The sequence below is a fragment of the Marmota flaviventris genome, chromosome 11 (genome assembly GCF_047511675.1).
Source record: "Marmota flaviventris isolate mMarFla1 chromosome 11, mMarFla1.hap1, whole genome shotgun sequence".
NCBI classification, from domain to species: Eukaryota; Metazoa; Chordata; class Mammalia; order Rodentia; family Sciuridae; genus Marmota; species Marmota flaviventris.
In genome coordinates, this window is record NC_092508.1 from 18,509,888 (window position 1) to 18,537,529 (window position 27,642).

Consider the following 27,642-nt stretch of genomic DNA (forward strand, 5'->3'; position numbering starts at 1 on the left):
GCTTTTGAAATAAATGTATCAAAATACTTCTCCAAAAAATTAAATTCCACACTGTATCAGGAGGGCAAAAAAGATCTCATTTCACTCTATGATTCCTTCAAATGTTTCCTTTTTTGATTCTGAGGATGGAATCCCAGGGCCTTGGCATAGTAAGTGTGTGTTCTACTGATGAGCTATGCCCTCAGCCCTCCTTCCCTTGCCCCCATACTGGAGATTGAAACCAGGAATACTTTTCCTTTTGAGCTCTTTGAAAATTTTGAGATAGGTGTCACCAAGTTGCCAGGATAACCTTTAACTTGTGATCCTCCTACGTCAATCAATCCCCCAACTAGCTGGAAATACAGGCATGCACACCTTGCCTGGCCATCCATGTTCTTTTTTTGGGGGGTGGGGGGCGTGGGAGTGAGTTCTAGAGATTGAACCCAGGCAGGGCCTTATGCATGCGAGGCAAGCACTCTTCCAATTGAGTTATATCCTCAGCCCATTGTTTTGTTTTAATATTTATTTTTAGTTGTACACAATATCTTTATTGTTGTTTGTTTTTATGTGGTGCTGTGGATTGAACCAAGGGCCTCGCACGTGCTAGGTGAGTGCTCTACCACGGAGCCACAACCCTAGCCCCCACTTGGGCTTTTTGATAGCAACAAATTTGTATGTCTCCCTTTTCCTAACCTGTGAGCAGCAGGGATAGTGAACAGGGGAATCCTATGGAGACAGTGAGGAAGGCATGCTCTGAAGTTTACGTGATGCCTCCTCTCCTTTCCCTGTCCCACCACGGTCATAAGCCCTCTAAAGCCCTTGAAAAAAAGCTGGAAACAGGAGCAGAATGCATCCTACCAATAGGCCAAGTATTAGAACAACTTTTTTTTTTTTCTTTTTGGCTTGAACTCAGCCCTATTTTGTGTTTTATTTGGAGAAAGGGTCTCACCGAGATACTTAGTACTTTGCAGTGGCTGAGGCTGTCTTTGAACTTGTGATTCTCCTGTCTGTTTCCTAAACTGCTGGGATTACAGGCATGAGCCACTGTGCCTAGCTAGAACAACTCTTAAAACAGGCTCTAAGCTCTGAACTCCAGAGGAGATAAAAATTGATGTCCATAATAAGTGTTTCAAGCATTCCCTCTTCCCTTACAGACATCTGTCACTGGCCTGAAAGCTGGAGGTGAGGTTCTGTCTCTGCAAGAAACACTTTTTCAGGCAAAGGGTACCATCTCAGCTTCTCAGATTTTGCACATCAGCTGTAGTATTCTAGACTCCTTAATAACCTGTCCAAAAAAGAACTATCACTACCACTGCTCTCTTAGCAGTGTATGTGTAGTATATGTGGGCAGACTGAGCGTGTGGCACAACATGAATCACCTGACCAACATGTCTTAGCTATCTATCTCTATGTTGACAGAATTAAATCTCCAGTTAAAAGGAAAAAAATATTTTTATAAAAACAGAAGCACGTTTTATTTCAATCCTGTTGGGGGGGGGGGGAGTGAGAGGGATGGAAAACACAAAATAAGGGGAGAGGGTCTCTTTATATAATACATGTAACATTAGGACCAACCACAGGAAGAATACCCATCCCACCCCTCCCCCATTAACTCCTATGTGGGTTCCAAGGCCAGCTGAGAATAGATGGGATAAGAATTAAGACACTATTGGCACAGTAACATGGCCAATGCACCGAAAGATGGACAGAGAATTTCCCAGGGAGCAAGGCCCTTGGACCTCAGCTGCTTCCCCAGTGGAGGGGGAATGAGAAAACTCTGGCTCAGCAGGAAGGCGGTTGTCAAAATCAGGGTTACCCTAGTTGGATTCTTCAGATTGCAGGCTGTGGCTGAAGGGAGTCAAGACATCTATCGATTCCATGCTGTCCTGTGCTTTCTCCAAGACCTCTCCTCTTCAGGCTTGAGACTACTGAGGTGTCCAGGTTCTCTTCCTTTTGGTAGGGAGGGGAATAAGTGCTTATTCTACCCTTCCTACATCTAGGCTACTTAATTACTACTTTCCTGGCTCTAAAAGAGACAGAAGCCAACTAATAAGACCGGCTCCCTTTGTGAAAGTCGGCTTGAAAGCCCTTGGGTTGGCAAAACTGCCTCTGCAAAGGTTTCTCTAAACTTTCCCCTATAAGACCCTCCCCAAACTTATTCAAAGACATCTTCAATTTTGTGAGATGTGGACAGAAAGACTTGGTCCCTCTCTAGAGTTCAATCAGCAATCCCATCTTTGACTGGAGATGGGGATGAGAGAGAAAGAACAGGGACTAACAAGGGAAAAGCAAGGCAGTTTACACTAAGATATAGATTCAAGCCTGAAAATTGTGAATAGTCATCTAAAGCTCCAAAGGAGGAAGAACAATTCTCCCACACAATATGAACAAGTGAAAAAATATTTTGTGACAACCCTGTAATTCCCAGACCACAAGAAATTGTGTTAAAAGGGAAAAAAAACCAAACCAAAACAAAACAAAAAAACCCCAAGAAACAAACTTGCGAGCAGAGTCTAGCCCTCCATCTTAAATCTGAATAAAATAAACTCATTCAATCAATACTGCTTCAAGTACAATCATGAAGACAGATGAAGCTGTTGAAATTCACACTTAGAGAATGGGATCAGGTGGCTAATCACCTTAATCCCAGGCACCTCCCTTTTAAAAGTCATCTGAGTATATCTTTGAAGACCACAACCCCTTTTCTGCCCCAATACTATACCCTTTCAGGATAGCCAGATGAATTAAGACGTCTGTTTTAAGTTTAATAGGAGGGAAGTGGAAAAAGGAAAAGCGTTAAGATTTGGAAAAGCTAGCAGCTAAAGCCAAAAACAAGGTTAAGGTCCTTGTGGCATTCAGGAATGAGAGTAAAAGAATGAGAGAAGGAAGGTATTCAGGCGTTGGGTTCCTGCTGTCCTTTGGCTTTACATCTTACCCCTGCCTCCCATTTCTCCCAACAGCTTGATGCAGCTATCGGCCTGCATCAGAGGGGATGCAATGCCCAGACCAACTTTTTATTAAGCTTATGCAGCTAACAGACTTGTAAACAGTGCCAATTGACAAAGTTTTGCTGAAAATTACAGCTTGTGTCCATTAAACACACCTCTCTCTGAGATTAAAAACAAAAAATCCAAAGTAAACAAAATACTGAGAGAGAGAGAATTAAGAGACACATCTTGAGTCTTCCAGGAAGGCAAGTAAAAAACGCCACATGGCTTGGTCCCAGGCGTTCATCATGCCTAGAGTGCTGCTTTCACCACTGTCTCCCCTCCCTGCCAGTAGCTAGGTAGAGGTGGAAGAGCAGGGTCATCTTGGGCATGCTGCAAATACAGCATTTGCTGGTGTTGACATCCTCCTGGGGCTGTGGTGGCAGACTGCTGTGTTAGGAGCCCATTTCCCGGGAGTAGCAGAGAGCCCAGGTCCTCAAGGCAGCCTGAGATGGCAGCCCGTACACCTCAGGGGGAGTACACTGCCCCTTTTCTCCAGTGCAGTTCAGCATTGAGGTTCTCTATTCCCAGTCGGTGATAAAACCTGAGCTGTTTTCCTCGTAGGTTCCCCTTCCCTTCCCCAACTTAGGGGAGTGGTGGGAGGGGACAAGGGAGGATCACTGAGGGGGCAGGGGGATACCCCGGGGATCGGTGACCTGTCCCTCTTGCAGGTTCTTCACCAGTTGTGCAAGCCAGCGTTTCGTGGTGGTGTCATCTTTTAGCACCTGGGCAAAAGTTGTGTCCTTCAGCTGGTCAGGGAGGCACTGCCTGAGTGCTTCACGTGCCCTACATCAGAAACAAACAAACCAACCAGGAAGACCAACAAATAAACCCACATTTTGGGGCTAGGCAAGAGTTGCTTTCTTAGATATACAGTATTCTGGGAATCTACTGCTCTATCAAGTTATACTAAGAAACCACTTAAATAAGTTCATAGGCTCAGAGACCTCCAGAATCTGTAGTCTATAAATATTTTCAGAATGATGCCCCACTGTAGAATTTCATGCAAAAGCAAGAAAAAAAAGATGTAATAACTTACTTCAAACTGCTTTCGGATATTTTTACAGTCAATACTGTCAAAATACTCAGGTTGGAAATAGGTGAGTTACAGTAAATGAAATAATTTCAAAAATCAGTATATTAAATAGCAGATGACCTCACTTGTATATGACAAATAATAAATTTTGACTTTGTACTAGCTTTACCAATTTGTATCTTTAAGAAATTGCTTCAATTTTATATTTTAAAATATTGGATACATGACAAGACCAAAAATTATCAGATAAACTTTTAAACATTTCATTTTCTTTGAAATAATGAATAGTAGAAAGTCAAATTTGAAAACCTATAAAAGGTAAACGTTAACTACTTTATAGCTAATTTAAACAAAGTTATAGCTATTTTATTCAAGTAGAATATTAAATCAACACATTTTCAAATCACAGTGAAAACAGAACCACTGAAGAAAAGGACAAAATGGTCAAAGAGATAGGTAGGGCTGGGCCTGGGGTTGTGGCTCAGTAGAGAGCACTTGCCTACCATGTATGAGGCATTGGGTTCAATACTCGGCACCACATAAAATAAATAAAATAAAGGTATTGTGTCCATCTACAAAACAAACAAACAAAACCCCCAAAACAAACGAACAAAAAATAACTCTAGTGGCAGGAGACTAAGTTCACATTAAATCAGTTATCCCTATTTCTAGGAATACAGAAATCACTCCATTATGTGGTTTGGCAGAATCTGAACAAGTAGCTTTCAAAATAAATAATGGATTTATGAAACAAAAGGTCAAACATTTCTAAAATCAATTATATCTACAACGTATGATTTCTGACAGAAAGATTATCAACATAAGGAGATGAAATAATTAGCTCAAAGGACTTTACAGGAACCAGAGAATTAGAAATATAATTTTAGAGTCTTCTGGGTTATGGTCCTTTCTAAGATGATCTTTGGAAGTATATTTCTCTTTCTGACCACTTGGAATAGCAACAGAAAGCTCAAACCACAGGAGTTATGCATTACATAGGGTTTCCCTTGCAATTATCTAGACTCTGGAATTTCAGAGTAGGATAAAGAATTACATTGGGAAGATATACCTATGATGGATTTTTCAAATTTAGCATTTTAGATTTTAAAAAGGAATTTTAGATTTTAAAAGGAACTCTATCTAAGACCAACTAAATAAAATTATATCCTTTCCTGTGTTAAAGATTCAGGGATCTATGCCATGAGATGTGGAGTCCAATCAGCAGAATATTTCCCTTAAATATTATAAATCCTGTAAATGTTTACCTGGGATTATCTGAGAGTCGAAGGTAACATCTTACTACATGCTTCAAAAGACGGGCAGAAGGCTCTTTGGATAGCTGCAAGACCATTTTACCCTGTTTTGCCCAAAATAGGGGGAAAGGTAGGAAAAAAACCACAAAACAGAAAATAATTGTAATTGACATTGGAGATGAGATTGTCTAAAAATCATTATAGAGGTTCCAGAATTGCTATTTCTAATTAGAAGACTAAACCTGCTGAATGCCAACTGCAAAGAGACTAAGCTGTGGGATCAGAAGTATTTGCAAAGGGGGATGGGCATTATAGCCCACACCTGTAATCCCAGTTACTTAAGAGGCTGAGGTACTAGAATTTTAAGTTTGAGGTCAGCCTCAATTTAGTGAGACCCTATCTCAAAATAAAATGGGCTGGGGATGAAGCTAAGTGGCAGGGCACACCTGGATTTAATCTCTAGTGTGGGGGGGGCCAAGGATAAAAATGAAGTAGGTGAAAAAACTCACCAAGATCATGGCAACATGGGAGAAACGTTCATATGTCTGACATATATAAGCCAAACCAGTGTCATCTAAGAGGATCTTCTGGAGGATGAATGTGGCAACCTGGAGTAAAACAAAAAGAGTTTAAAAAGTTGCTCAGACTTACTAACCAATTGTCCACTCAATTTCCCATCAATCAGTAAATTGCACAAACAGAGACCCCTGTATACCACATACAACTTATTCTACCACATATGCTTAGTACAAAAAGCTAAAAATATTACCATACTGAATATCACTATACATCAGGACTTTTTTCTAAAGGATTTATATGCCCTTATTTTAGCTTCCCAGTAAACTTATGAGGTAGACACTGTTATCTTCCCAATAAATTCTTCCAATAAACCTATGAGGTAGAAACTGTTATTTTCACTTTACATAAAAGGGCAAGTCCTACAGATTTTTAAAAATCCAGGTTATAGAACATCTATTATGTGCCATGCATAAACTACTAATCAAAGTGCCAGGATAAGGTTCCAAGTGACAAAGCTAACAAGTGATAAAGCTCAATCCCCACACCACCAAACAAGAACAAGAACGAACCCAAGACTGATAAAAATGAAAAAAAAAAAAAAAAGCCTCAGTATGTGGATTAAGTGGATGGAAGATCAGCGTTATACGCCTGATAAATTTGGGAGAAGGCTAGGTTCTTATATTTTCTGTGGGTTTGTGGGAGAGAGGTCATATATTCCTTTGAAAATCTGAAGAGTGCAATAAACACAAAACTCAGGATAAAAGCCCATATTCTACAGGTGGCAGAGAATTCTTTTGGGATTTTGAATATAGATTGGCCACAGATATTCAGAGCTTGAAGAACAGGGGTAACTGAGGATACCTGGTTACCATATAATACTTTTAGTAGTTTTCTCGAAATATTCTAATGCTTATCCTTTAAAATTCTGAAACTAAAAACAAACCAGAAAACTCCCAAACCTCAGAATCACTTTCCCAATCAAGTTTTTACCATGTTTTTGATATCATCAAATGAAAAGCTGATGACATATAACATGAATTTGCTTTAATATCTCCTAAGATACATTGTTTCCTTTCTTCTTCTTCCTTTTTTTTCTTTTTTTTTTGGGGGGGGCAGTTCTGGGGATTGAACCCAGGGTATTCAACCACTGGGTTGCATGCCCAGTCCTTTTTTAAATTTTGAGACAGAGTCTTGTGAAATCGCCCAGACTGGCCTCAAACTTGAGATTCCTTTGCCTTTAGCCTCCCAAGTAGCTGGGATTAGAGTTTGTACCACCTTGCCTGGCTTGTTTCCTTACCTCGCTGTTGAAATATAAGAAACACAGTAGGAATACTAAGATATAATTTGATATGATATAAAATATAATATAGGAGAGGATAAATTTGAAGAGAATCACACATACCTTGTTACAAACTTAAGCTAAAACATTCAATTGCAATCTGAATGGTAGTATTTATCTTAAATGGTGATTTCCAAATAACTCAAGAAAATGCGACTCAACACATAAGTAACTTTCCCAAATACCTTATTCCAAAGGGGAGGGCAGAAACAAATGGTAAGAAAGAGAGATTTCTGAATTTGTGCTGTGAGGATAGCATTTAGAATATGTTATTCTAATATTTTTCTAATTAACATATAAAAATATTAATACTTATGTAATTGTTCTTGTTAGCACAGTGGATCAAAGCAGCTTCATAGTGTCTAGGTTCAAATCTCATGTTTCATCATTTCTATGAAATTTTAGGTAAATTAAGTACCCTAAGCCTTTGTTTCTCATCTGTGCTATGGAGGTGACAATCGTGAGAATCTGATGGAATAATGCACATATAGTGGTTAAAATAATTGGCATTGGGCGTGATGGTACAAGCCTGTAATCCCAGTGGCTCGGGAGGCTGAGGCAGAAGGATCACAAGTTTACAGCCAGCCTTGGGGCTGGGAATGTGGCTCAAGCGGTAGCGCGCTTGCCTGGCATGTGTGCGGCCCGGGTTTGATCCTCAGCACCACATACAAACAAAGATGTTGTGTCCGCCGATAACTAAAAAAAAAAAAAAAAAAAAAAAAAAAAAAAAAAAAAAAATTCTCTCACTCTAAAAAAAACCAAAAAAAACAAAAAAACCCCAAAACAAGTTTACAGCCAGCCTCAGCAACTTGTGAGGCCCTAAGTAACTCAGTGAGACCCCATCTCTAAATAAAATACAAAATGGAGCTGGCTAAGTGCTCCTGGATTCACTCCCCAGTACCAAAAAAGGCACATATCAGACACTTAGTAAATGTAACAAATTATGCAATAATTAGTATTTATGAAACAGGAACACCATGCCTAAGAATAACGAGATTACTTACTAATTAACATTTGTGTTGTCTACTCATTTATCACTGGTCTATATTATGTAGATTACCTAATCAAAATATGTAATGTTTTTGGCATTTAAAACATATTTCCCCCTTAATTTCTTACAGCAATTAATCTGCTTAAGACCTTCCTTTAATGTATTTTAAGGTTTCATTATATCTCAGTCTTGTTGGTCTTCAGACAAAATATAACTTACAGAATACTCTGTAATAAAAAAAGTTTGGAAAATGTTTTCTTTCTTCTTCTTCTTTTTTTTTTTTTTAGAATTTTTTATTATTTATTTTTTAGTTTTCGGGGGACACAACATCTTTGTATGTGGTGCTGAGGATCGAACCCAGGCCGCATGCATGCCAGGCGAGCGCGCTACCGCTTGAGCCACATCCCCAGCCCCGAAAATGTTTTCTTAACAGAGATGTTTTGCCTACATTTAAAGAGATGTCACCAAAGTAGAAATGAGTATTTCTGCCATAGTTATAAGAAGTCAACTTGAAAAACCTATTCACAAGGCTGGGGATATAGCTAAGAGGGAGAGAGCTTGCCTATCATTCATGAGCCCTGGGTTTCATCCCTAGTACTGCAAAAAGAAAGAGAGAAAAACAAAAACAATACCAAAACCAAATTCTTCACAGGCAAATAATAATAAAAGATGAGCATACAGTTGTATGCATTCTAATCCTGTCCTTGAAATACACTGAAATTAATAAAAATAACTAAAATCAGGGAAGAATTATGAAAAGCATGAAATAAAGGTTCACATGTCACTTGTCTTTTGTGTGTATAAGCAGAAAACTGCGGACAGAGGTATAAATTTCCTTAACACACACACATACACATCACAGAATGGAGGACTTACTGGAAAAGTATTTGGAGCCCGGGGCAGTGGCACATGCCTATGATCCCAGAGGCTCAGGAGGCTAAGGCAGGAGGATTGCGATTTCAAAGCCAGCCTCAGCAATAGCGAGGCACTAAGCAACTCAGTGAGACCCTGTCTCTAAATAAAATACAAAATAGGGCTGGGGATGTGCCCCTGAGTTCATTCCTCAGTACCAAATAAAAAAGTACTTGACTTAAAGTTCATAGAACTTCTCCTTATCTATCACTTAAAATAATAATCCTTGATAGAAATCTCCACATGGAACTATGGAAACATACCCCCAAAAGAGGTAACAAGTAATAATTATCTATACTTTAGGTCTGATATTGTAATATTCATTCATTTAAAAAAATTTATTATGATTAGAGCAGAAGTTGGATACTGCAAAACAGAGTCAAAATGGAAAAGAAGCCGTGAGAAAAATCAAATGATATGAAATAATATAAAATGTTAGAGGGGGAGGAAAAAGTATGAAAGATAGACAAAGTAACATAACTGATGTTGCTGAAACAAGAGACTAGAACAAATTAAAAAACCATAAAAACAAAAACAAAAGCAGGGATATGCTCGTCTAATAAGAATCTGATACAGATTATTAAAGAATTTAAAAACTAATAAAGAAGCTTATAGATATCCACACAAAAAAAGGCAAGCCAAGCCACCTACAAAAGGAAAACATTAGGATGGCCCAAGACTTGGATACAACATTAATGTCTTAAGACAATAAGGCTAGGACAACAAAATTCTCAGAGGGAAAAATGAGATAAAAGAGGCAGAAAGTGATCCTTGGATCATAAAAGCAGCAGTTCAAGAGCCAAAACAACGTAGACCAGTAAAGGCACATACTGTTTTAGAAAGTTCACTTCCAGATTCCATAATGCGCAAACACAAAGGGATAATTTCTGTTGTCAATAAAAAGTTGATTACTTCTTGCTCATCTGTTTTCACCAAGGCCCCTAAAGAAAATATGACAAACAAAATTATTTTTGAGTCAGGATTTTTAGTTAAATTAATTTTGTACTGCTCATCAAGTTAGTTGTGGAATTTAAATAACTCAGAACACAAACTGAGGTTTCTATGCCAAAGAATCAGATTCACACCTCTATTGAAAAAAAAAAGGAAGAAAAGCACAGGTTGATTTTATTAGTCATCACGGAAAGAGCAGACACCAAGTTTGGTTCATCCTACAGTTAGCAGTGGTTTAGCCACCTTTTAAATAATATGTTTATCATTCTTGTTAGACGATCTTAGAACAATACCACCAATCTGTCTTCTACTTATTTTAGGTTAGGGAGAATTCTACATCAGTATAAAAGCGTATTTCCAGGTAGCAAAGAAATGGTGTCAATTTGAAACACCACTCACAGGTTATTTAATTGCCTGTTTTCTCAAAGAGCACAAATATTGTAGGACAAAACTAAGGAAATTACAAAAAAAAAAAAAAAAAAAAAATTACAGGGCTGGGGTTGTGGCTCAGTGGTAGAGTGCTTGCCTAACGTGTGAGGCACTGGATTTGATCCTTAGCATCACATAAAAAAATAAAATAAACAAAATAAAGGTACTGTGTCCATCTACAACTAAAAAAAATTTTTTTTTAAATTACAAACAAGAAACAAACACACACCTAGATTATAATCCTGTGTCGCCAGTTAGTTTACCAACTTGATAGTTACTTTCCCTTTGTAGATCTATTTCTTTATCAATAAAATGAGATGAGAACAGATGACTCCTAAAATTCATTCCATTCTATTATTCTGTGAGTTTCTAGTCACTGATAAAAATGAATGATAAAGCTGATCAGGCGATGGACATAGCTCAGTGACATCTTTTTCAGTCTATACACAGGGAAGCAGGGCCCCTTAAATGACTTAAGCTGCTCAATGCATCACTAGCTTTTATATAAATACCTGAATCTGTAATAACTAAAATCAATTATCTTGAGAAAGAATGGGGAATGCTAGAACTGGTAATTTATAATGCTACATCTCTAAACTCCACATCAACCAGCATGAATAATTTTCTAATGTGGCCTAATGTAGATTTAAAATGTAGACCTATGATCCATACTGAATTAATTTTTTAAAAATATTTTAGTTGGGGGCTGGGGATGTGGCTCAAGCACTAATACACACTCGCCTGACATGCACGGGGCACTGGGTTCGATCCTCAGCACTATATAAAAATAAAGATGTTGTGTCCACCGAAAAAAACTAAAAAATAAATATTAAAAAAAAAAATTCTCTCTCTTTGGAAAAAAAAAAATATTTTAGTTGGGGCTGGGGTTGTGGCTCAGAGGTAGAGCGCTCACCTAGCATGCGTGAGGCCCTGGGTTCGATCCTCAGCACCACATAAAAATGAAATAAAGGTGTTGTGTTTACTTACAACTAAAATAAATAAATAAATATTAAAAAATATTTTAGCTGTACATGGACACAATATCTTTATTTATTTATTTTTATGTGGTGCTGAGGATCGAACCCAGCGCCTTTCGCATTCAAGGCATGTGCTCTACCACGGAGCTACAACCCCAGCCCTGAATTAATTTAGAATATAGGTATGGATCGTGATTCACTGTTCTACATATTAATATTCAATTTTTTATAGTATTATTTGTTGAAAAGACAATCTTTTCCTCCACTAAATTGTCTCTGCACTTTTATCAAACACCAACTGACCATGTATGTATGTCTGGACTCTCCATTCTGCTGCAATGATTTACAAGTTAATTTTATCCAATACCACAATGTTTTGACTACTGTAGTTTTCCAGTAGATCTGGATCAGGTAGTATACATCTTCCAACTTTGCTCTTCTTTTAAAAAGTGTTTGAATTTTTTAGTTCCTCTGTCTTTCCGTGTAAATTTTATTTATTTTTTGTAGTACTGTGGATTGAACCTAGAGTCTCAAGGCTTACAAGGCAAACACTCTAACACTAAACCCTCCAACCCACTATCTTTATGAATTTTAAGATCAGTGCATTGGGTCAGGCTGCCATAGACTGCTGACTTACATAACTGAAGAAAACCTGAAATTTATTTTCTTACAGTTCTGGAAGCTGGAAGCCTGATATCACAATGCCAACAAGGAAGGGTTCTGGTAAGGGCTCTCTTCTTGACTTGAAGATGTATACCCTCTTGCTGTGCCCTCATGTGGCAAGGACAGAAAGAAAGCAAGATCGCTCATTGTCTATATATTTATAATACTAATCTCATCATGAGGGTCCTGTCCTCATCTTAATTTAATCGCGTCCCAAAAGGCTCATTTCTAAATTCCATGACATTAGGGGATAAGGTTTCAACATATGAAAATCTGAGAATAGAAAATCTATCTACAGAAATGATTGTATGATTTTTTTTCTTCTCTCTTCTGTTGACAGGTCATATTGGTTGATATTCGAAAAGTTGAACCAAATTTATATTCATAATGATCTTTTTTATTTATTGCTGAGTTTGTTAGTATTTTATTGAAGATTTCTACACCAGTGTTCATGAGGGATACTAGCCTGTGATTTGCTTTTCTTGTAAAGTCTCTGCTTTTATGGTCAGTGTAATGCAGGCCTCACAAAAGTTGAAAGGTTTCCCCTTCCTTCTATGTTGTGGAAATGTGCAGAACTGGTTTATTTCTTCTTTCAATTTCTGGTATAGGACACTAATAAAACCATCAGAGCCTACAGTGCTCTAAGTTAAAAAGTTTTTAACTAGAAAAGCAATTTAATAGATACAAGACTACTCAAGTTATCTATTATTTCTTTTAGATATACATGACAGTACAGTGTTTTTTGACATATTATACATACATGGAGTATAACTTCCCATTCTTGTGGTTGTACACCATGTGGAGTTACACTGGTTATGTATTCATACATGAACATAGGAAAGTTATGTACAATTCATTCCACTGTCTTTCCTATTCTCATCCTCCCTCCCTTCCCTTCATTCCCCTTGGTCTAATCCATTAAACTTCTATTCTTACCCCCACCCCCCCTTATTGTGTGTGTTAGCATCTACATATCAGAGAGAACATTTGGTCTTTGGTTTTTTGAGATTGGCTTATTTCAATTTAGAATTGGCAATTTAAAAATGCTACATCTCTCAACTCCATGACAATCTCCCGTTCCATCTGTTTACCAGTAAATGCCATAATTTTATTCTTCTTTATAGCTGAATAATATTCCATTGTGTACACATACCACATTTTCTTTATTCATTCATCTGCTGTAGGGCACCTAGGTTGGTTCCATACCTTAGCTCTTGTGAACTGAGCTGCTATAAACATTGACGTAGTATCTTGAGTGCAATCTGACAAATAGTGTCTCTTAAAGAATTTTACTATTTCATCTAAGTTGTTAATTTTTAAGCAGAGCTGTTAATATTCCTTTAATATCCTTTTAAAGTCTGAATAGTCAAGTGATGTACCCTCATTCATTCATATTTGTAATCTGTACTGACTTTTCCCCCAATGAATCAACTTTTGGTTTCACTCATTTCTTTTTTGTGGTTCTTGGAAGAGCCTCGCGTACGCTAGACAAGTGCTCTATCACTATGCTACATTCCCAGTCTGGTTTCAATGATTTTTACCTCTTGTTTTTCTGTTCTCATTTTTCATTAACTGTCAGTCTTTACCATTACCTTTTTTTTTGTTTGATTTAGTTTGCTTATTTTGGTAGTTTCTTTTATATATACATATATATAAAAAATACATATATATTTTATTAGAGATGGCCTCACTGAGTTGTTTAAGGTCTATGTTGCTAAAGCTGGCTTAGAACTTTATTATCTCCTCATTCTTAACCTTTATCCTAATATCTCATAAATTTACCACCCCACTGTAATGTTCAATAAAACCAGCAGAAGTAAGATGAGTTAAGAAAGAATTAAGGATCTAAGTATTTTATTTTGGCTGGAATTATACTGATGCCCTACATGAAAAATTCTGGTAGCTTAAAAGCAGAAAAGAATATTATTGGGAAAAATTTCTAATTAGAGTACCAACTGGGAGATGTAAAAACCAGAAACATTCATTTGAAGCATATAAGGTAATGGTTGGGCTGGGGCTGTAGCTCAGTGGCAGAGTGCTTGCCTTGCACATATGAGGCACTGAGTTCGATCCTTAGCACCACATTAAAAAAAAAACAAAAACAAAAACAAATAAAATAAAAACATGCTGTCCATCAATTAAAAAAAAAAGGTAATGGTTACTCCTTAGAAGAATAAAATGTACTTGAGACATACATCTTGGAAATACCAACTTTTAAAATCATTTCCTGATTTATGGTCTATAATTATAGGGACACAAACACAGGTTGAGCATTAAAACAATACATTACCCAAGTCTGTGTAATTAGTATTCTTTTTTTTTTGGTTAGTACAAAAGCAAAACTTAAAAGACACTAAGAAAGAAAGGGTGATTTGGAAAATAAATCTTGTTGAATGTATTATATTCCATAATATAGTAGATATTCCAAAGATAGTTCCTTACTACCTAGGAGTCTGAGGTCTGAAATAGTTGTTATGTTATATTCTTGAGCAATAAGTATTTCACCTATATCCCCCACAGTAATTATACATAAAAACACTAACTGAAGCATGAAAAAAATAATTAGGTAAAGTAGTAGAAAGTAAACCCCTCAACTTATGAGAGAAGAGCTTATAAGTGGAAAAAAACCCCAAAACATTAAAAGAAGGTAAGTCCAGAATTACTTTTATTCCTGTAATAATATTCTGTTGAATCAAATTATTATTCTTTACTCTCCCTTGCCAGCAAATGTTTCTACATACATACTGAACTGAATTCTAAATATTAGTCCTCAAAGTCTTACAACATGTAGTATGGTGCTTGACAATCATTTATCATGTTCCCATAACTCAGTTATTAATGAATGGGATAAATTCAAAGACAAAAAGAATAAGCCATAAGAAGCAAGACAAAATATTTCAACTTAGACCACTTCAGAATGAGGATTTCAGGCTTACAAAACAACCCTAACAACTTACCAATAACTCCAAGGCTAGTAAGCCGAAGATACTCAAAGGGACGTGTTTTGCTGACAGTGTGCAAAAAGGGGTACAAAAAAAGTGGGATGTGTGCTGCAAGAAAAGCTGACCTGGAAGAAAAAAAAATCACATTCAGAGCTTGAAGATGATTTCTAAGTATTTTTTTTAATATTTATTTTTTAGTTGTAGTTGGACAAAATATCCCCATTTTATTTATGTATTTCTATGTGGTGCTGAGGACCGAATCCAGGGTCTCACCCGTGCTAGGCAAGTGCTCTACCACCCACCACAACCCCAGCTTGATTTCTAAGTATTTTGAACATTCAAATCCAAGCAGTTAATTCTGTAAGGCCTATAACAATCCTCAGAAAGGAAATTTATGGGTCATTAGTTTCAACAAATGGTTCTCAAATAGGGTGCCTTAGCTCCTACCGAATGTTTAACAATGTCTGGATTCATTTTGGTTGCCAGAATTAAGGGATGTTGAAGGTACTGGCATTCAATCGATAGAGGCCAAAGATGCAACTAAACATCCTACAATGCATATGACAGTCCTCTCTTGCTTTTCTTTTCCCACTATCAAGACTTATCCAGTTCAAAATGTCAATGGTGCCTCCACTGAACAATACTAGTACAGGCCAGGGTGGATAAGGGAACACATTTCTCTGTAATCAGCACCATGTACCTTAAAGACTGTTTAACTTAAAATAGCCAACTGTGAATTTAAAAAACATATCACTAGGGGCTGGGGTTGTGGTTCAGTGGTAGAGCGCTTGCCTTGCATGTGTGAGGCACTGGGTTTGATCCTTAGCACCACATAAAAATACATAAAGGTACTGTGTTCATACAACTAAAAAACCAAAAAACAAAAAACCCCCAGATCACTAAATGCTATTAAGTGCCCAGGAGATTCTCCTAGGTTACCTCCTCACCTAATTTAGGACTGAATAGATAAAACTTATAAACCAAGATGACAAGACAAAGTAGTCATCATGAGGTTTATATGCTATGTTTAAATGCAGTTTTCTTTTTTGTTAGGGCATTTCAAATATACTAAGCATTCTTAAAACCAGTCTATTACTTTGTATTATTTATTGTTATACCTGTAGCAGAATCAACACCCAAGATTTTTAACAAATTACTCTTGGATTTTTGTTAAGTGCTTAAAAATAATTTTCTTCTTAATTTTCTAAATCTCTGAAAGGTTACAGTGCCACAAAACACTCAGATGTCATAAGAAAACTGGACAAAGAGAAAAAAGGCTTTAACATGTGTTTCAGGGACCATGAGAGCCACAAAACAGATTGCTGAACAGGCTATTTCCCTTTTCCTAATTTTCCAGATATGCAAAAATGGTAAAAAAGTTAACTTTCAAGCCAATTCCTAGAATCCTATGTTGAGAAGGATTTTGAAGTCAAATAAGGGTTTAGTGGGGAAAAATGCTTAAATAATATTTACGAATTACTATTACATATTATGTATAGCATAGTCGTCTATGATAGATTTGGGATGGAGAAGCAGCTGTATCACCTTTCCTGTGGTATGAATATTGCTCTTTTAAAGTTCATAGTCATGAATGGGAAAAAGTAAGAGTCCTGAAGATACAAAAAAAACCACATTACACATCCCTTCTGTTTTCACTCAGCAACAGTTTAGAATTGTTTTCAGTATAAACCTCCCCCTACCAACTCACTCAAAGCATTTACCTGGTTTCTGGGTGTGATGCCACACACTGCAGTAATGCCAGAGCATTGCAAACTCTGTTAGATTGGTGTGCTGTCAACGTGGGTGGATTAATAGATGGATAAATATTTACAATTTCCTAAAAAATGGAAATCAGCACCAGATGAACGAGGAGTAACTAATTATAAAATTAATTCATATTAAAGTACTACTAATTAATATTAATTCATATTAAAGTAAAGCAAAAACAAAAACAAAAAAGCCTTTGAACTACATGTATCCTACAAAAACTGAAGTATCAAAGAAGGAGTAGAAATAAACAATGCTCTTATCCTTTGATCACAAACATATCTGACTAATTACCTAAGGCATTTCTACATGTGTCTCTAGGAGGATTCTACAGAAACAACTGTAGTCATCTACATTTTTTCTTTCTGCAGCTACTGAGTCTGTCACCTGAGGGACCCTTATATTTTTATAATTTCTCTTTTTGTCATCCTGCTTTAAGTTATAATGATGTAACACCGGCCAGAAATTATTAGTAAGTCAACCAAAGTGACTCACAAAGAAGTTTATTTTGGTTAGGTAGCAACTTCAAAAGAGGAGCAGAAGGACATACTTAGCCAGTTGAGTGAGGATATGTATAAATAGCAGTGAATATGATAGGTACTCAATCAAAAAGTGATAATTTGCTGAATACAATTCCATTTATTTTAATTGTAAAACCTCTATGCAAAATGTTCTTATAAGAGGCTGTGGTTGTAGCTTGGTGACATAATGCTTGCCTAGCATGTGTGAGGCACTGGGTTCAACACTCAGCACCATATAAAATTCATAAGTAATGTAAAAGTATTGTGTCCATCTACTACTATGAAAAAAAAAGTTCTGGGCTGGGGATATAGCTCAGTTGGTAGAGTGCTTGCCTCACATGCACAAGGCTCTGATCCCCCAGCACAAAAAACAAAAACAACAAAACAAACAAACAAAAAACCTCCATCTGTTTAAAGTATTCAAAGTCCTTTAAGCAAAGGCACAGAAAAATTCAAGTGCAATGAATCTGACTGAACTGTCACTCAGAGATATATACTCACCTGTAAAAGTGCTGCAATAGTACCAAATGAATGCCACAGCATGGGTGCAAGGTCAGGAACAGATTCTCGCTTCTTACTTAGCTCTAGCAAAGCATTTTCCCTTGTCTCAGGACTGGACAGCTCGTTGATCCACTGATAGATCTTTTCCCTATCTACTTGAGCTAGTGCAGTAGGCACAGGCTTCAGGGGAAAAAGAAGAAAAAAGAAAAAGAAAATGTGAGTTAATTAGAATCGAACAAAATCTTACCCGTAACAGTGCTTTAGAGGAAATGTATTTTTCATAAACATCAGGGGAGCTTTTCTTAATATATACTCTTCATGTAAACTAGTTCAACCTATTTGTCAGTTATCAATGCTCACATGCATTAATAATTCCATGTTTAGGAATTTATCCCAAGTTTACTTGGGCTTACTGAATATACACCAGGATGTTTACTGTTGTGCTTTTTAAAAGCAGAAACTGACAACGATTTATCAATAAGGGACTAGTTAAATCATGTCTATAATGAATACTATGAAGTTTAGTAAAGACAGTTCTATATATACTAATAGTAAAAAAAAAAAAAAAAAAAAAGAAAGGGGGAACAGAATAACCTGTGTAACATGCTTCCACTAATATATACAAACGTATTCTTATATTTACATACCACATTTCTAGGACACATGTTAACAATAGTTATTTCCAAGGCTAGAGATTTACATAGGAGCTTTAAGTTTCACTATATATAATAAAAGCTTCCGCATAAACATTTGTTCAAACCATTAATTACTGAGAGGGAAAAAATTATACTCTTCCCATACATTACTGATTCCTTCTTATTAACTTTGACAACCTTTTCCATGGACCAGAAAACCCACAACATGGAAAAGTTCTTTCTCCTGATTTTTTTTTTTTTTTTTTTAAATGGTGCTAGGGATTGAACCCAGGGCCTTGTGCATGACAGGCAAGCACTCTTCCACTGAGCCACATTCCCGATCCCTCCAAATGATTCTTTTTTTTTTAATGCCTTTGTTTCATTTTTATGTGGTGCTAAAGATCAAACCCAGTGCCTCACACATAAGGCAAGTGCTCTGAGCTACTGCTCCAGCCCCAAATGATTCTTACATATACACTGCATGTCCATCCCTTTCAAAGCATCCATTATTACTAATATAAGAACTAAGCAAAATTTTAAAACATGCTTTCACTGCTTTGCTGAAGAATTGCAACATTCCTCCTAAATTTGAGCATTTCTACAATTCTCCACATTTGCCAAATAGCCTTGTAACCTTAAGATCCTTAATTATTCTCATCTTGAAAATGAGATGACAGACTAAAAAAATTATTACAATTGCTGTTTCTAAACTTATAAACTTCTACAAATTCATGGTGATTTCTATCACCTATGCCCAATAGTTTTTCATGGAGTATTTACCAAATCATGAGGAAATAAAAGGGTGGATGGGTAGATAAAAAGGTGAGCTACACTCGCAGATGAAATAACTAACACTCAGAAAAGCTGACTTGCTCAATTCATACAAGTATAAAGCTGTATATGCAGATGCTTTCTTGAAGTGTATTACACAGCTTCTCATAATATTAACAAGTTCCCAATACATTTTAGTGTGATGGAATGAAGACCTATCCACTGCATAGATAGAAAGACAACAGAAAGAATTGCTTTTGTTGAAGATTAGGATGAAGTATAAGATGGACTTTGAGGTGGACTCAAATTTCCTCTATCTAATCTGAATGATGGCCTTCTATAAATGGAAGCTTGATTAGAAGCTTTTATCTTGGTACTTATTTCACTTGCCTAATAGAATGCACCACAAGTTGGCAAAACGGACTGAATTATCATGCAGCTTACAACTTCTATTACAGTAAACTGCTAAAAGCTGCTTTGCAATTCTGACTGGTGATGCTCCTAAATGAATCAAAGGCTCCTAGGGCAACAAGAAGATTGAAAGAACATTCCTCCAGCAAAAGCAGTATTGTTCAAGTACTTACCCTTTCCATGTTGCTGCAGATAGGTTCTAACTCAAAAACTATAGTATTTGTTATTCCTACCAGAAGAAAGGGTATGTGTTTATTTATTTAGAGTTTTCCATCACCTTAAAAGATGAATGGAAACACGGGCTAAATTTTACTTTTTGGCACTTTTAAATTGTAGTTGGACACAATAACTTTATTTATTTTTATGTGGTGTTGAGGATCGAACCTAGCACCTTGTACATGCTAGGCAAGTGCCTGATTGCTGAACCACAACCCTAACCCATCTACTTTTTATTTTGAGACAGGGCATAGCTACATTGCTTAGAGCTTGCTAAATTGCTTGGACTGAACTCAAATTTGCATTCCTCCTGTCTCATCCTCCCAAGTTGCTGGGATTACAGGCTTGCACCACTGCCCCTGGTTTTCATTAGATCATGATAATAAAATGCAAAATGTATCTTATTTTCTGAATCCCAAGGACTATTTAGGCATACCTTTCACAAAAACAGAAGATCTAAAAATTAAACTCTTCCTAAAAGGGGATGAGGAGTGAAACAAGGGGTAGAATGGGTGAGGAAGAAGAGGGAACTGTGTATATTTTTAAAGGCAGTTTTATTTAAGGTTTACAACAAAGGTATTTATTATCCTCATTTTACAACCAGTGAAACAGTGGGCAGATTTCCTCCTCATCCCATTCTAAAGATCACCAAGCCAGGTGTAGTAGCATGCACTTGTAGTCTCAGCTACTTAGGAGGCTAAGGCAAGAGGATCAGGTAAGCCTGATTTCAAGTCACCTTGGGTAACACAGTGAGACCCTGTCTCAAACTCTCTAAAGATTTCTAGTTCAGATGATATAGGCCTATTTTAATCTGCTAACACATTTCTGAAGCTGTGGTTGATATGGAACTCAATGTAGTAGCACACACTGCCCAGTGGTAGATTCCCTAATAGAGATTACCTAACTTAAAAACATTATCAATAATAGCAGGGTACTGACCACAAGAAGAGAGGTTAACATTTCTTTGAGGCCAGACCCTACAAGAATCAAATGAAGGGGCTGGGGTTGTGGCTCAGCAGTATAGCGCTCGCCTAGCGTGTTCGAGGCCCTGGGTACGATCCTCAGCACCACATAAAATAAATAAAATAAAGGTATTGTGTTCAACTACAACTAAAAAAAAAAAAAAAGCATCAAAATATGGGGGCTGGGGATGTGGCTCAGCGTAGCATGCTGGCCTGGCATGCGTGTGGCCGGGGTTTGATCCTCAGCACTACATACAAACAAAAGATGTTGTGTCCGCCGAAAACTGAAAAATAAATATTAAAATTAAAAAAAGAAAATATGGGTCTTTTCCCCAGAAAAACACACAATACAGAAATGTAAAAACCTACACATAATTTTAGGTAATTCATGGACTTCTTGCAGAATCAAATACAAAAATGTTTATCAAATTAAAAAAAAACAGAAAAGCCCTCAATTTGCAAATAACTATATAAGTGCATAAATGGAATGAATGCACACTAAATTGCAAGCCCGCATGGCTTTAAAACCCAGATTAGGGGCTGGGGATGTGGCTCAAGCGGTAACGTGCTCGCCTGGCATGCGTGCAGCCCGGGTTCGATCCTCAGCACCACATACAAAAGAACATGTTGTATCTGCCGAAAACTAAAAGTAATTAAATAAATATTTAAAAAATTCTCTCTCTCTCTCTAAAAAAAAAAAATAGTTAAAAAAAAAAAAAATAAAACCCAGATTAGCCATTTCTAGAATTCTGCAACCTAGGATAAGTCATTAACTTTTCAAGTCTCAATTTTATTAAAGTGCAGGAACTGGCTTTAGTCATTTCTACCTTAGAAATTATTTCATTCAGTTCTGAGACATCAGTTTTATTGAGGTATAATTTGCATATAAAGCATGCCAGTTTAAGTGTATGTGTAATGAATTTTGACAAATTTATACATCTAGTAACCACCACAATTAAGATGTAGATCACTTCCATTATCCCAGAAAGTTCTTTAATGTCCTTTTCAGTAAGCCCTACAACCAGTCCTAGGTACCCATGAATATTTTCTGCTGATCAGGGTTGCCTTTGCCAGGTTTGGTGGCACACGCCTGTAATCCCAGTAGCTTGGGAGGCTGAGGCAAGAGGATTGTGAGTTCAAAGCCAGCCTCAGCAACTCAGCACGACCCTGTCTCTAAATAAAATATAAAAAGAATCTATAGAACTTCAAGTTTAGTATTCTGACATAGTTCACTAATTTGGATTTAGATAAACAGTTCAATTACATACTTAGACACAAAATTATTTGAGAATTATGATTTAGAATGTGTTTTACCGGGGCTGGGGTTGTGGCTCAATGGTAGAGCGCTCGCCTCACATGTGCGGGACCCTGGGTTCGATCCTCAGCACCACATAAAAATAAATGATATTGTGTCCAACTACAACTAAAAGGGCTGATGTACATTACTGTATTTTAATTATAACCTGCTAAAGTCAATAGTCCTTTCAACAGTTGTGTTTAAAAATATATTATCGAGCTGGGGCTGGGGCTCAGTGCTAGTGCACTTGCCTGGCATATGTGAGGCACTGTGTTCGATTCTCAGCACCACATAAATATAATATAAATAAATAAAATAAAAGTCTATCAAAAACTAAAAAAAAAAAACCTAAAAACAAAACTAAAAAAGAAAAAATATTATCAAACTTATTAGGGAACTGTTCTTTTTCTGTGGTCCTCAGGACTGAAATAGGGCTTCATACAGGCTAGGCAAGAGCTCTACCACTCAGCTACATCCACAGTCCTTTTTCAAGTGTTTATTTTATTCTGAGATAGGGTTTTGCTAAGTTGACCAGAATGGCCTTGAACATGCGATGATCTTGTCTCAGGTTCCTGAGTTTGCTGGGATTATAGGTATGTGCCACCATGGCAGGCATGTTTCCCCATTTTTGTTTAATGGTTTGTATGTAGAAAATGTATTTTGAGTAACACTTTCATTTTTCTTTCCACAAAGCTCAGTGAAAGGAAAGTGACCACAACACTCAGAGCAACCAAAAGATCTTTATTGCAGCAGTGCAACAAAGAGAAAGGAAAGAAGGAGAGAGGGAGAGAGAGAGAGAGAGAGAGAGAGAGAGAGAGAGAGAGAGGAAGCGCACACAGGAGAGAGACAGAGAAAGCAAGAGAGAAAGAGCAAGAGAGAGGGGGCCTGGCAGGAGGGAGTTTTTATAGCCTAAATCTAATAGGGCCTCTGGGTCTGCAAGCTGCCTTGTTGGCCCAAGGGGGGGTTAAGTGTTCAGCCTTAAGCAGGGTTGAATGTTCAGACTTGAGGCAAACAGGTGATAAAGGACCAGATAGAGAGGGGTTTGAGTGCGTGGGCAATCTTGCAGCCAACATCTGTTCAGCCTGCCCTGCAGACAACACAGTTCAGCCTGCTCTGCACCCAACACTCAGCACAGGCAAGACATTTACGAAAGTGGGACATCAATGGTTAATTACAAGTATCACAAACACGATGATACGGACAGTTAGTCTTCTATCTATGAAATATCCTAACATTTAATATGAAAAGTAGAAAGATATTTAGAAGTTATTTTAAATAAAACACACTCATATTTATTGATAACATCCCCTTTGAGTAAATTAAAAAATTGATGTTGATGACTTTCTTAAACAGAAAATAGCCAAATTATCAATATCACTTTATGTTTTAAGGGCCATAGTTCTTTATTTTCCTACCAATGAAAACGGACATTAAGGCTGAGGTTGTAGCTCACTGGTAGAATGCTTGCCTAACAAACAGTTCAATTCTCAGAAACATAAATAAATAAAGGTCCAAGTCAGACGAGGTGGTATATGCCTATAATCCCAGTGGCTCAGGAGGCTGAGGCAGGAGAATCACAAGTTCAAAGCCAGTTCAGCAACTTAGTGAGGCACTTAGCAACTCAGCAAGACCCTGTCACTAATAAAAAAAAAAAAAAAAAAAGAAAATGTCACAGTAAATAAAATATAGGATTAGTTTGAAATGAAAATTATTATCTTAAGTCTGTGACTCAACATGTGGTTTTGCACGTCAACATAATAATGATACTATTATATAATATACTTTCTAGGGTTAGGGATGTAGTTCAGTGATAGAATGCTTACTTGCATGCATGAGGCTCTGGGTTCCATCCCCAGCATCACAAACCAAACTACACCAAACTGAAACCTAAAAATCTTATCCTCATTAACTTAAGAGCTAAATGTTTTTGTTTTTTTTTCCCCCAAGATAACTTTAAAAAATGGAAGTGAATAAAGTTAAGAAAAGTTCAGCAACTTGCTTAGAGCTTCAGTAGGAGACTTGGGAGAAAACAATGAATTAGATACTGTAGAGTGCATAGTTCTACTTGTCAATGAGGAGGGCATCTGGAAGTCAATCACAGCTTCAACACAAAGATATAAAACAACTAATGATGCTGCTGGTTAGTTGGACAGCGAGAGAAACACAAAAGCTGACAGATGCTAAAACTGCCAACAGAAATCAGTGAAAAGAATTTTTAAAATGCATATCTAATGCATCACATAAAGGTTTACATTTGTCTATTTTACTAGCATAACTAAAGACCTCTGTTACAGAAGACCTATGGCACAAGAAGATCAGTAGTTCTATTAATCTGAAGCAACACAGTAGTACGTTACTTTATCAAGAAAAGAATCAAGAGTCATTTAACCAGTAAGCGAACCTAGCCAAGTGGAGAGCAATTTGTTATTCTTATTAATTTTTAGACTAATTCTGTGTAGTACTTCTGTTCCCATTTAATAGAGAGAAAATTGACTTGAGCACACTCCTCTGAAGGCCATTTCCACTTGGATTTTAAAAGGATGTTACAGTTTCTGGCGACAGCAATGAAATTGATGTCATAATGACAAGAACTAACTAAACTATAAATTTTTAGTACAGTAAAATACTACTGAAGATAAAATTTAAGATATTTTTTCAAGTATCTCTAAATCACTTATTCTCCCACTAATGAAGAACATCCTACATTCACATGTGATTACATTCTTCTTTGATAGTACTTTCTGTCTCCCTTCCTACAGGGATGATTTTCCTGGTGTTTAGTTTAGCCTACTGTAGGTGCGGTTGCATGTATTAACTCTTCTTAATTTCTAGTGAATGATACATCATTACTGGTCTTTTACTCAGAACAGAAGAATACAAAAGAAAGAAATGAGGGATTGAGAAGGAGGTGGCTCAACTTTTTGTTTCAGTTTCATCACTAATTAAATATCCTTGTATGAGTGGTGCAAACAGCATAACAAGTGCAAATGCAAGAAAAATTCAAATATTTAAGCTAACGTGAAGAATTGTAAAATAATTAAGAAACACGTACTGAATATTTAAGTAATGTACTACAGTTTTAATGGCTGTTCAAAAGATGCATTAAGCCGGGCGGGGTGGTGCACTCCAGAAATCCCAGAGCCTCCAGAGGCTGAGAGAAGAGGATCCAGAGTTCAAAGCCAGCCTTGGCAAAAGTGAGGTGTTAAGCAACTCAGTGAGACCGTCTCTAAATAAAAATACAAGATAGGGCTAGGGATGTGGCTCAGTGGTTGAGTGCCCCAGTTCTTAAAAAAAAAAAAAAGATGCATTAGGGTGCAACTGAAAATAAAACAAACTGAAAATAGAGTCTGGGGAGGTATAGGGAAGAGGGAAAAGGAATCAGTTAGATTCACGTGCTGAATGTGTCTCTAAGTGGGGAGAGGTAGGAAGGGCATTCCACACATAGAGGCCAGAATCAAAGGTATTGATATCAAAGGTACAAATCGTGCAGAGGACACAGTCAGATTTTGACAGCCAACCTTGGAAGGATTTCCTTTATTCAGCCTCTTCCTTACAAGCAGGAACCACACTTCCCAACTTCCTTCTTCTCAAATTATAGGTACAATTTCAAATAACAAAAGAGGTAAAGAAATTAGACTTACTTAATTGAGAGCTACAAAAGATACTTCTCCACTTTGAATAGTTACAAACACCTAGAAACACGGTGAGAGGAGGCCCAGATATCACTGGTTCTGGAAATGCCAAGACAACACAGATCAAATTTCAAGAACAATGTTTTCTATAGCTTAGTTATAATCAGCTGAATTTTTCATTTTATCTTTAAAATTAAGGCAGTTTTTGTGTTCTATTTTGTGTTTGTCGTTTTTCCTCGTAATGCAACTTTAGTATATGACTCTCCTTAAATCACTTGCCCTTGGTGAAATCAAAGTGGAAATGGCCTTCAGAGGAGTGTGCGCAAATCAAACGATCCCTTTTCCCCTTTATGGTTATGAACTCCCAGTGGTCAGTTTCCTCATCCGCAGTCTTTCAATCGGCAAATTGAGTCTTTACTTTGTACCAGGAATTGTCCTGGCATTGAGGAAAAGAAGTTATCAGGATTCACACTATCCCTGTCCCTGCCCTTAGTCCTTATCTGCACTCAACAGGGAGACAGACAACGGAGACAGACTTCAAACAAGTCAACAAATCCAATAATTACACATTGGGATGAGTGCTGTAAAGACTGCTCTGACAGAAAAGTCACGAGTACTTTCTATCACTGCAGCACATTTAGGTGGAGACACACGAGAAAAGGAACCAGTTAGATTCATATGCTTTATGTGTTTGTAAGCTTGGAGAGGTAGAAAGGAAATTCCAGGCATAGAGACCAGAAGGTGCATTAAACAAAGCGGTAAATGTGTGTAAGGACCACATTACATGGGGCCTTTCAGGCCATGCGGAGAAGTCCAGATTTACCTAAGTGAAATAGGAAGCCCAGAGTTGTTTCAGACAGGTGAATTACACTATCCGTATTTCTTGTTTAAAGATCACTTTGGTCGAACGAGTTGTGCGAGAAAGGTTTTCAATGCAGAGAACCACAAGTCAGATGCAATAATTATGCATTTCTACGGGCCTCTATGCAAAACCACTGATTAGAACCAGAGGCCATTTCCTTCCCGCTGCGATGTGCCTAGGCGGTGAGTCTGAAGCGCAGCAGACGAGTCGGTCTGATCATGGAATTTCCCTCATCCTTGCCAGCGCCCAGCACACGACTGGTGCCCTGAAACTGTCGGCCACCGCAATGAATCAATGAATGGCCGGCCGGGGCTGCACAGAGGGCGCTGCCGGCGTAGGACCAGGCCCCGCCGACTAAAAAAAAGAACACGAAGTACCGCGCGGGAGGCCGCGAGAGGCGTCCGGCGAGAAAAGTGGGGGCAGGCTCCAACACCGTCCCGGAGAGGTGTTGAGGGGGCCGGGGACTCGCGGGCGGGGACAGAAGCGGCTAGACTCGGGCCCGACGCAGGGAACTAGGGGAGGCCGAACGGCGGGGCTGAGGAAGGTGTGGGCCCAGCCACTCACCGCTGCTGTCGCCAGGCTGTGCATGTTGGGAGCAGCCGCTGCTCTCCTTCTTTCGTTGGACGCGCCCGACCCGCGTCCCAGCTTCAGCGCCTCCGCCGCCAAGGAAGACGAGCCGCCATTCGCCTCCACTCGCTCCGCCCCCTTCGTTGCCTTCTGACCTCTCACCCTTGACCCCACCCACACAACCTCTTCCAGCCTCCGGGCCTTCGGCCTAGTTAACAGTCCCAGAGTATGTCCTTTGCCCCTTGAAAATTTAAGACCAAAAGGACTTCTGTGACCTATTAGTTCCCGCACTCCTCGGAATCAAGCAGGTATCCCTAGCGGAGTGCATACTCTGTCCCTCCTGCAAAGGCCAGGGAAGGGCGGGAAAAGACCAACAGGCTTGGGAGGACAAGCGTTGCGCATGCCCAACAGGGTTCAGTAGGAGGGAAATGATGGGAGGTCGAAATTGGGAAGGAAAAAGTGATAAGTGCGCATGCGTACTACAGTCACAGCAGGGACGGGGCTGCCTGGGTTGGGCGTCGC

The 27,642-nt window shown here is 37.9% G+C and overlaps 1 protein-coding gene across 1 annotated transcript; it reads right to left on the reverse strand.

Annotated features, from left to right (window-relative positions):
- Positions 1-1,427: 1,427 nt before the first annotated feature.
- On the reverse strand, positions 1,428-27,532 carry Cnot9 (CCR4-NOT transcription complex subunit 9). Its single transcript, XM_027941805.2, has 8 exons — positions 27,118-27,532; positions 17,768-17,947; positions 16,700-16,815; positions 14,994-15,103; positions 9,848-9,957; positions 5,765-5,863; positions 5,268-5,359; positions 1,428-3,752 (listed from the first exon to the last, which is right to left on the reverse strand). Exons 1-8 carry the CDS (start codon positions 27,139-27,141, stop codon positions 3,584-3,586), a joined length of 900 nt encoding a protein of 299 aa, XP_027797606.1. The 5' UTR covers positions 27,142-27,532; the 3' UTR covers positions 1,428-3,583.
- Positions 27,533-27,642: the final 110 nt, after the last annotated feature.

Coding starts and splice junctions, on each gene's coding strand:
- Cnot9 (XM_027941805.2), bottom strand. CDS start 27,141: ATGCACAGCCTGGCGACAGCAGCG. Junction 17,948..27,117: donor ACAGCCTGGCGACAGCAGCG/GTGAGTGGCTGG, acceptor TTTCCCCTGAAG/CCTGTGCCTACTGCACTAGC. Junction 9,958..14,993: donor TACTAGCCTTGGAGTTATTG/GTAAGTTGTTAG, acceptor TATTTTCTTTAG/GGGCCTTGGTGAAAACAGAT.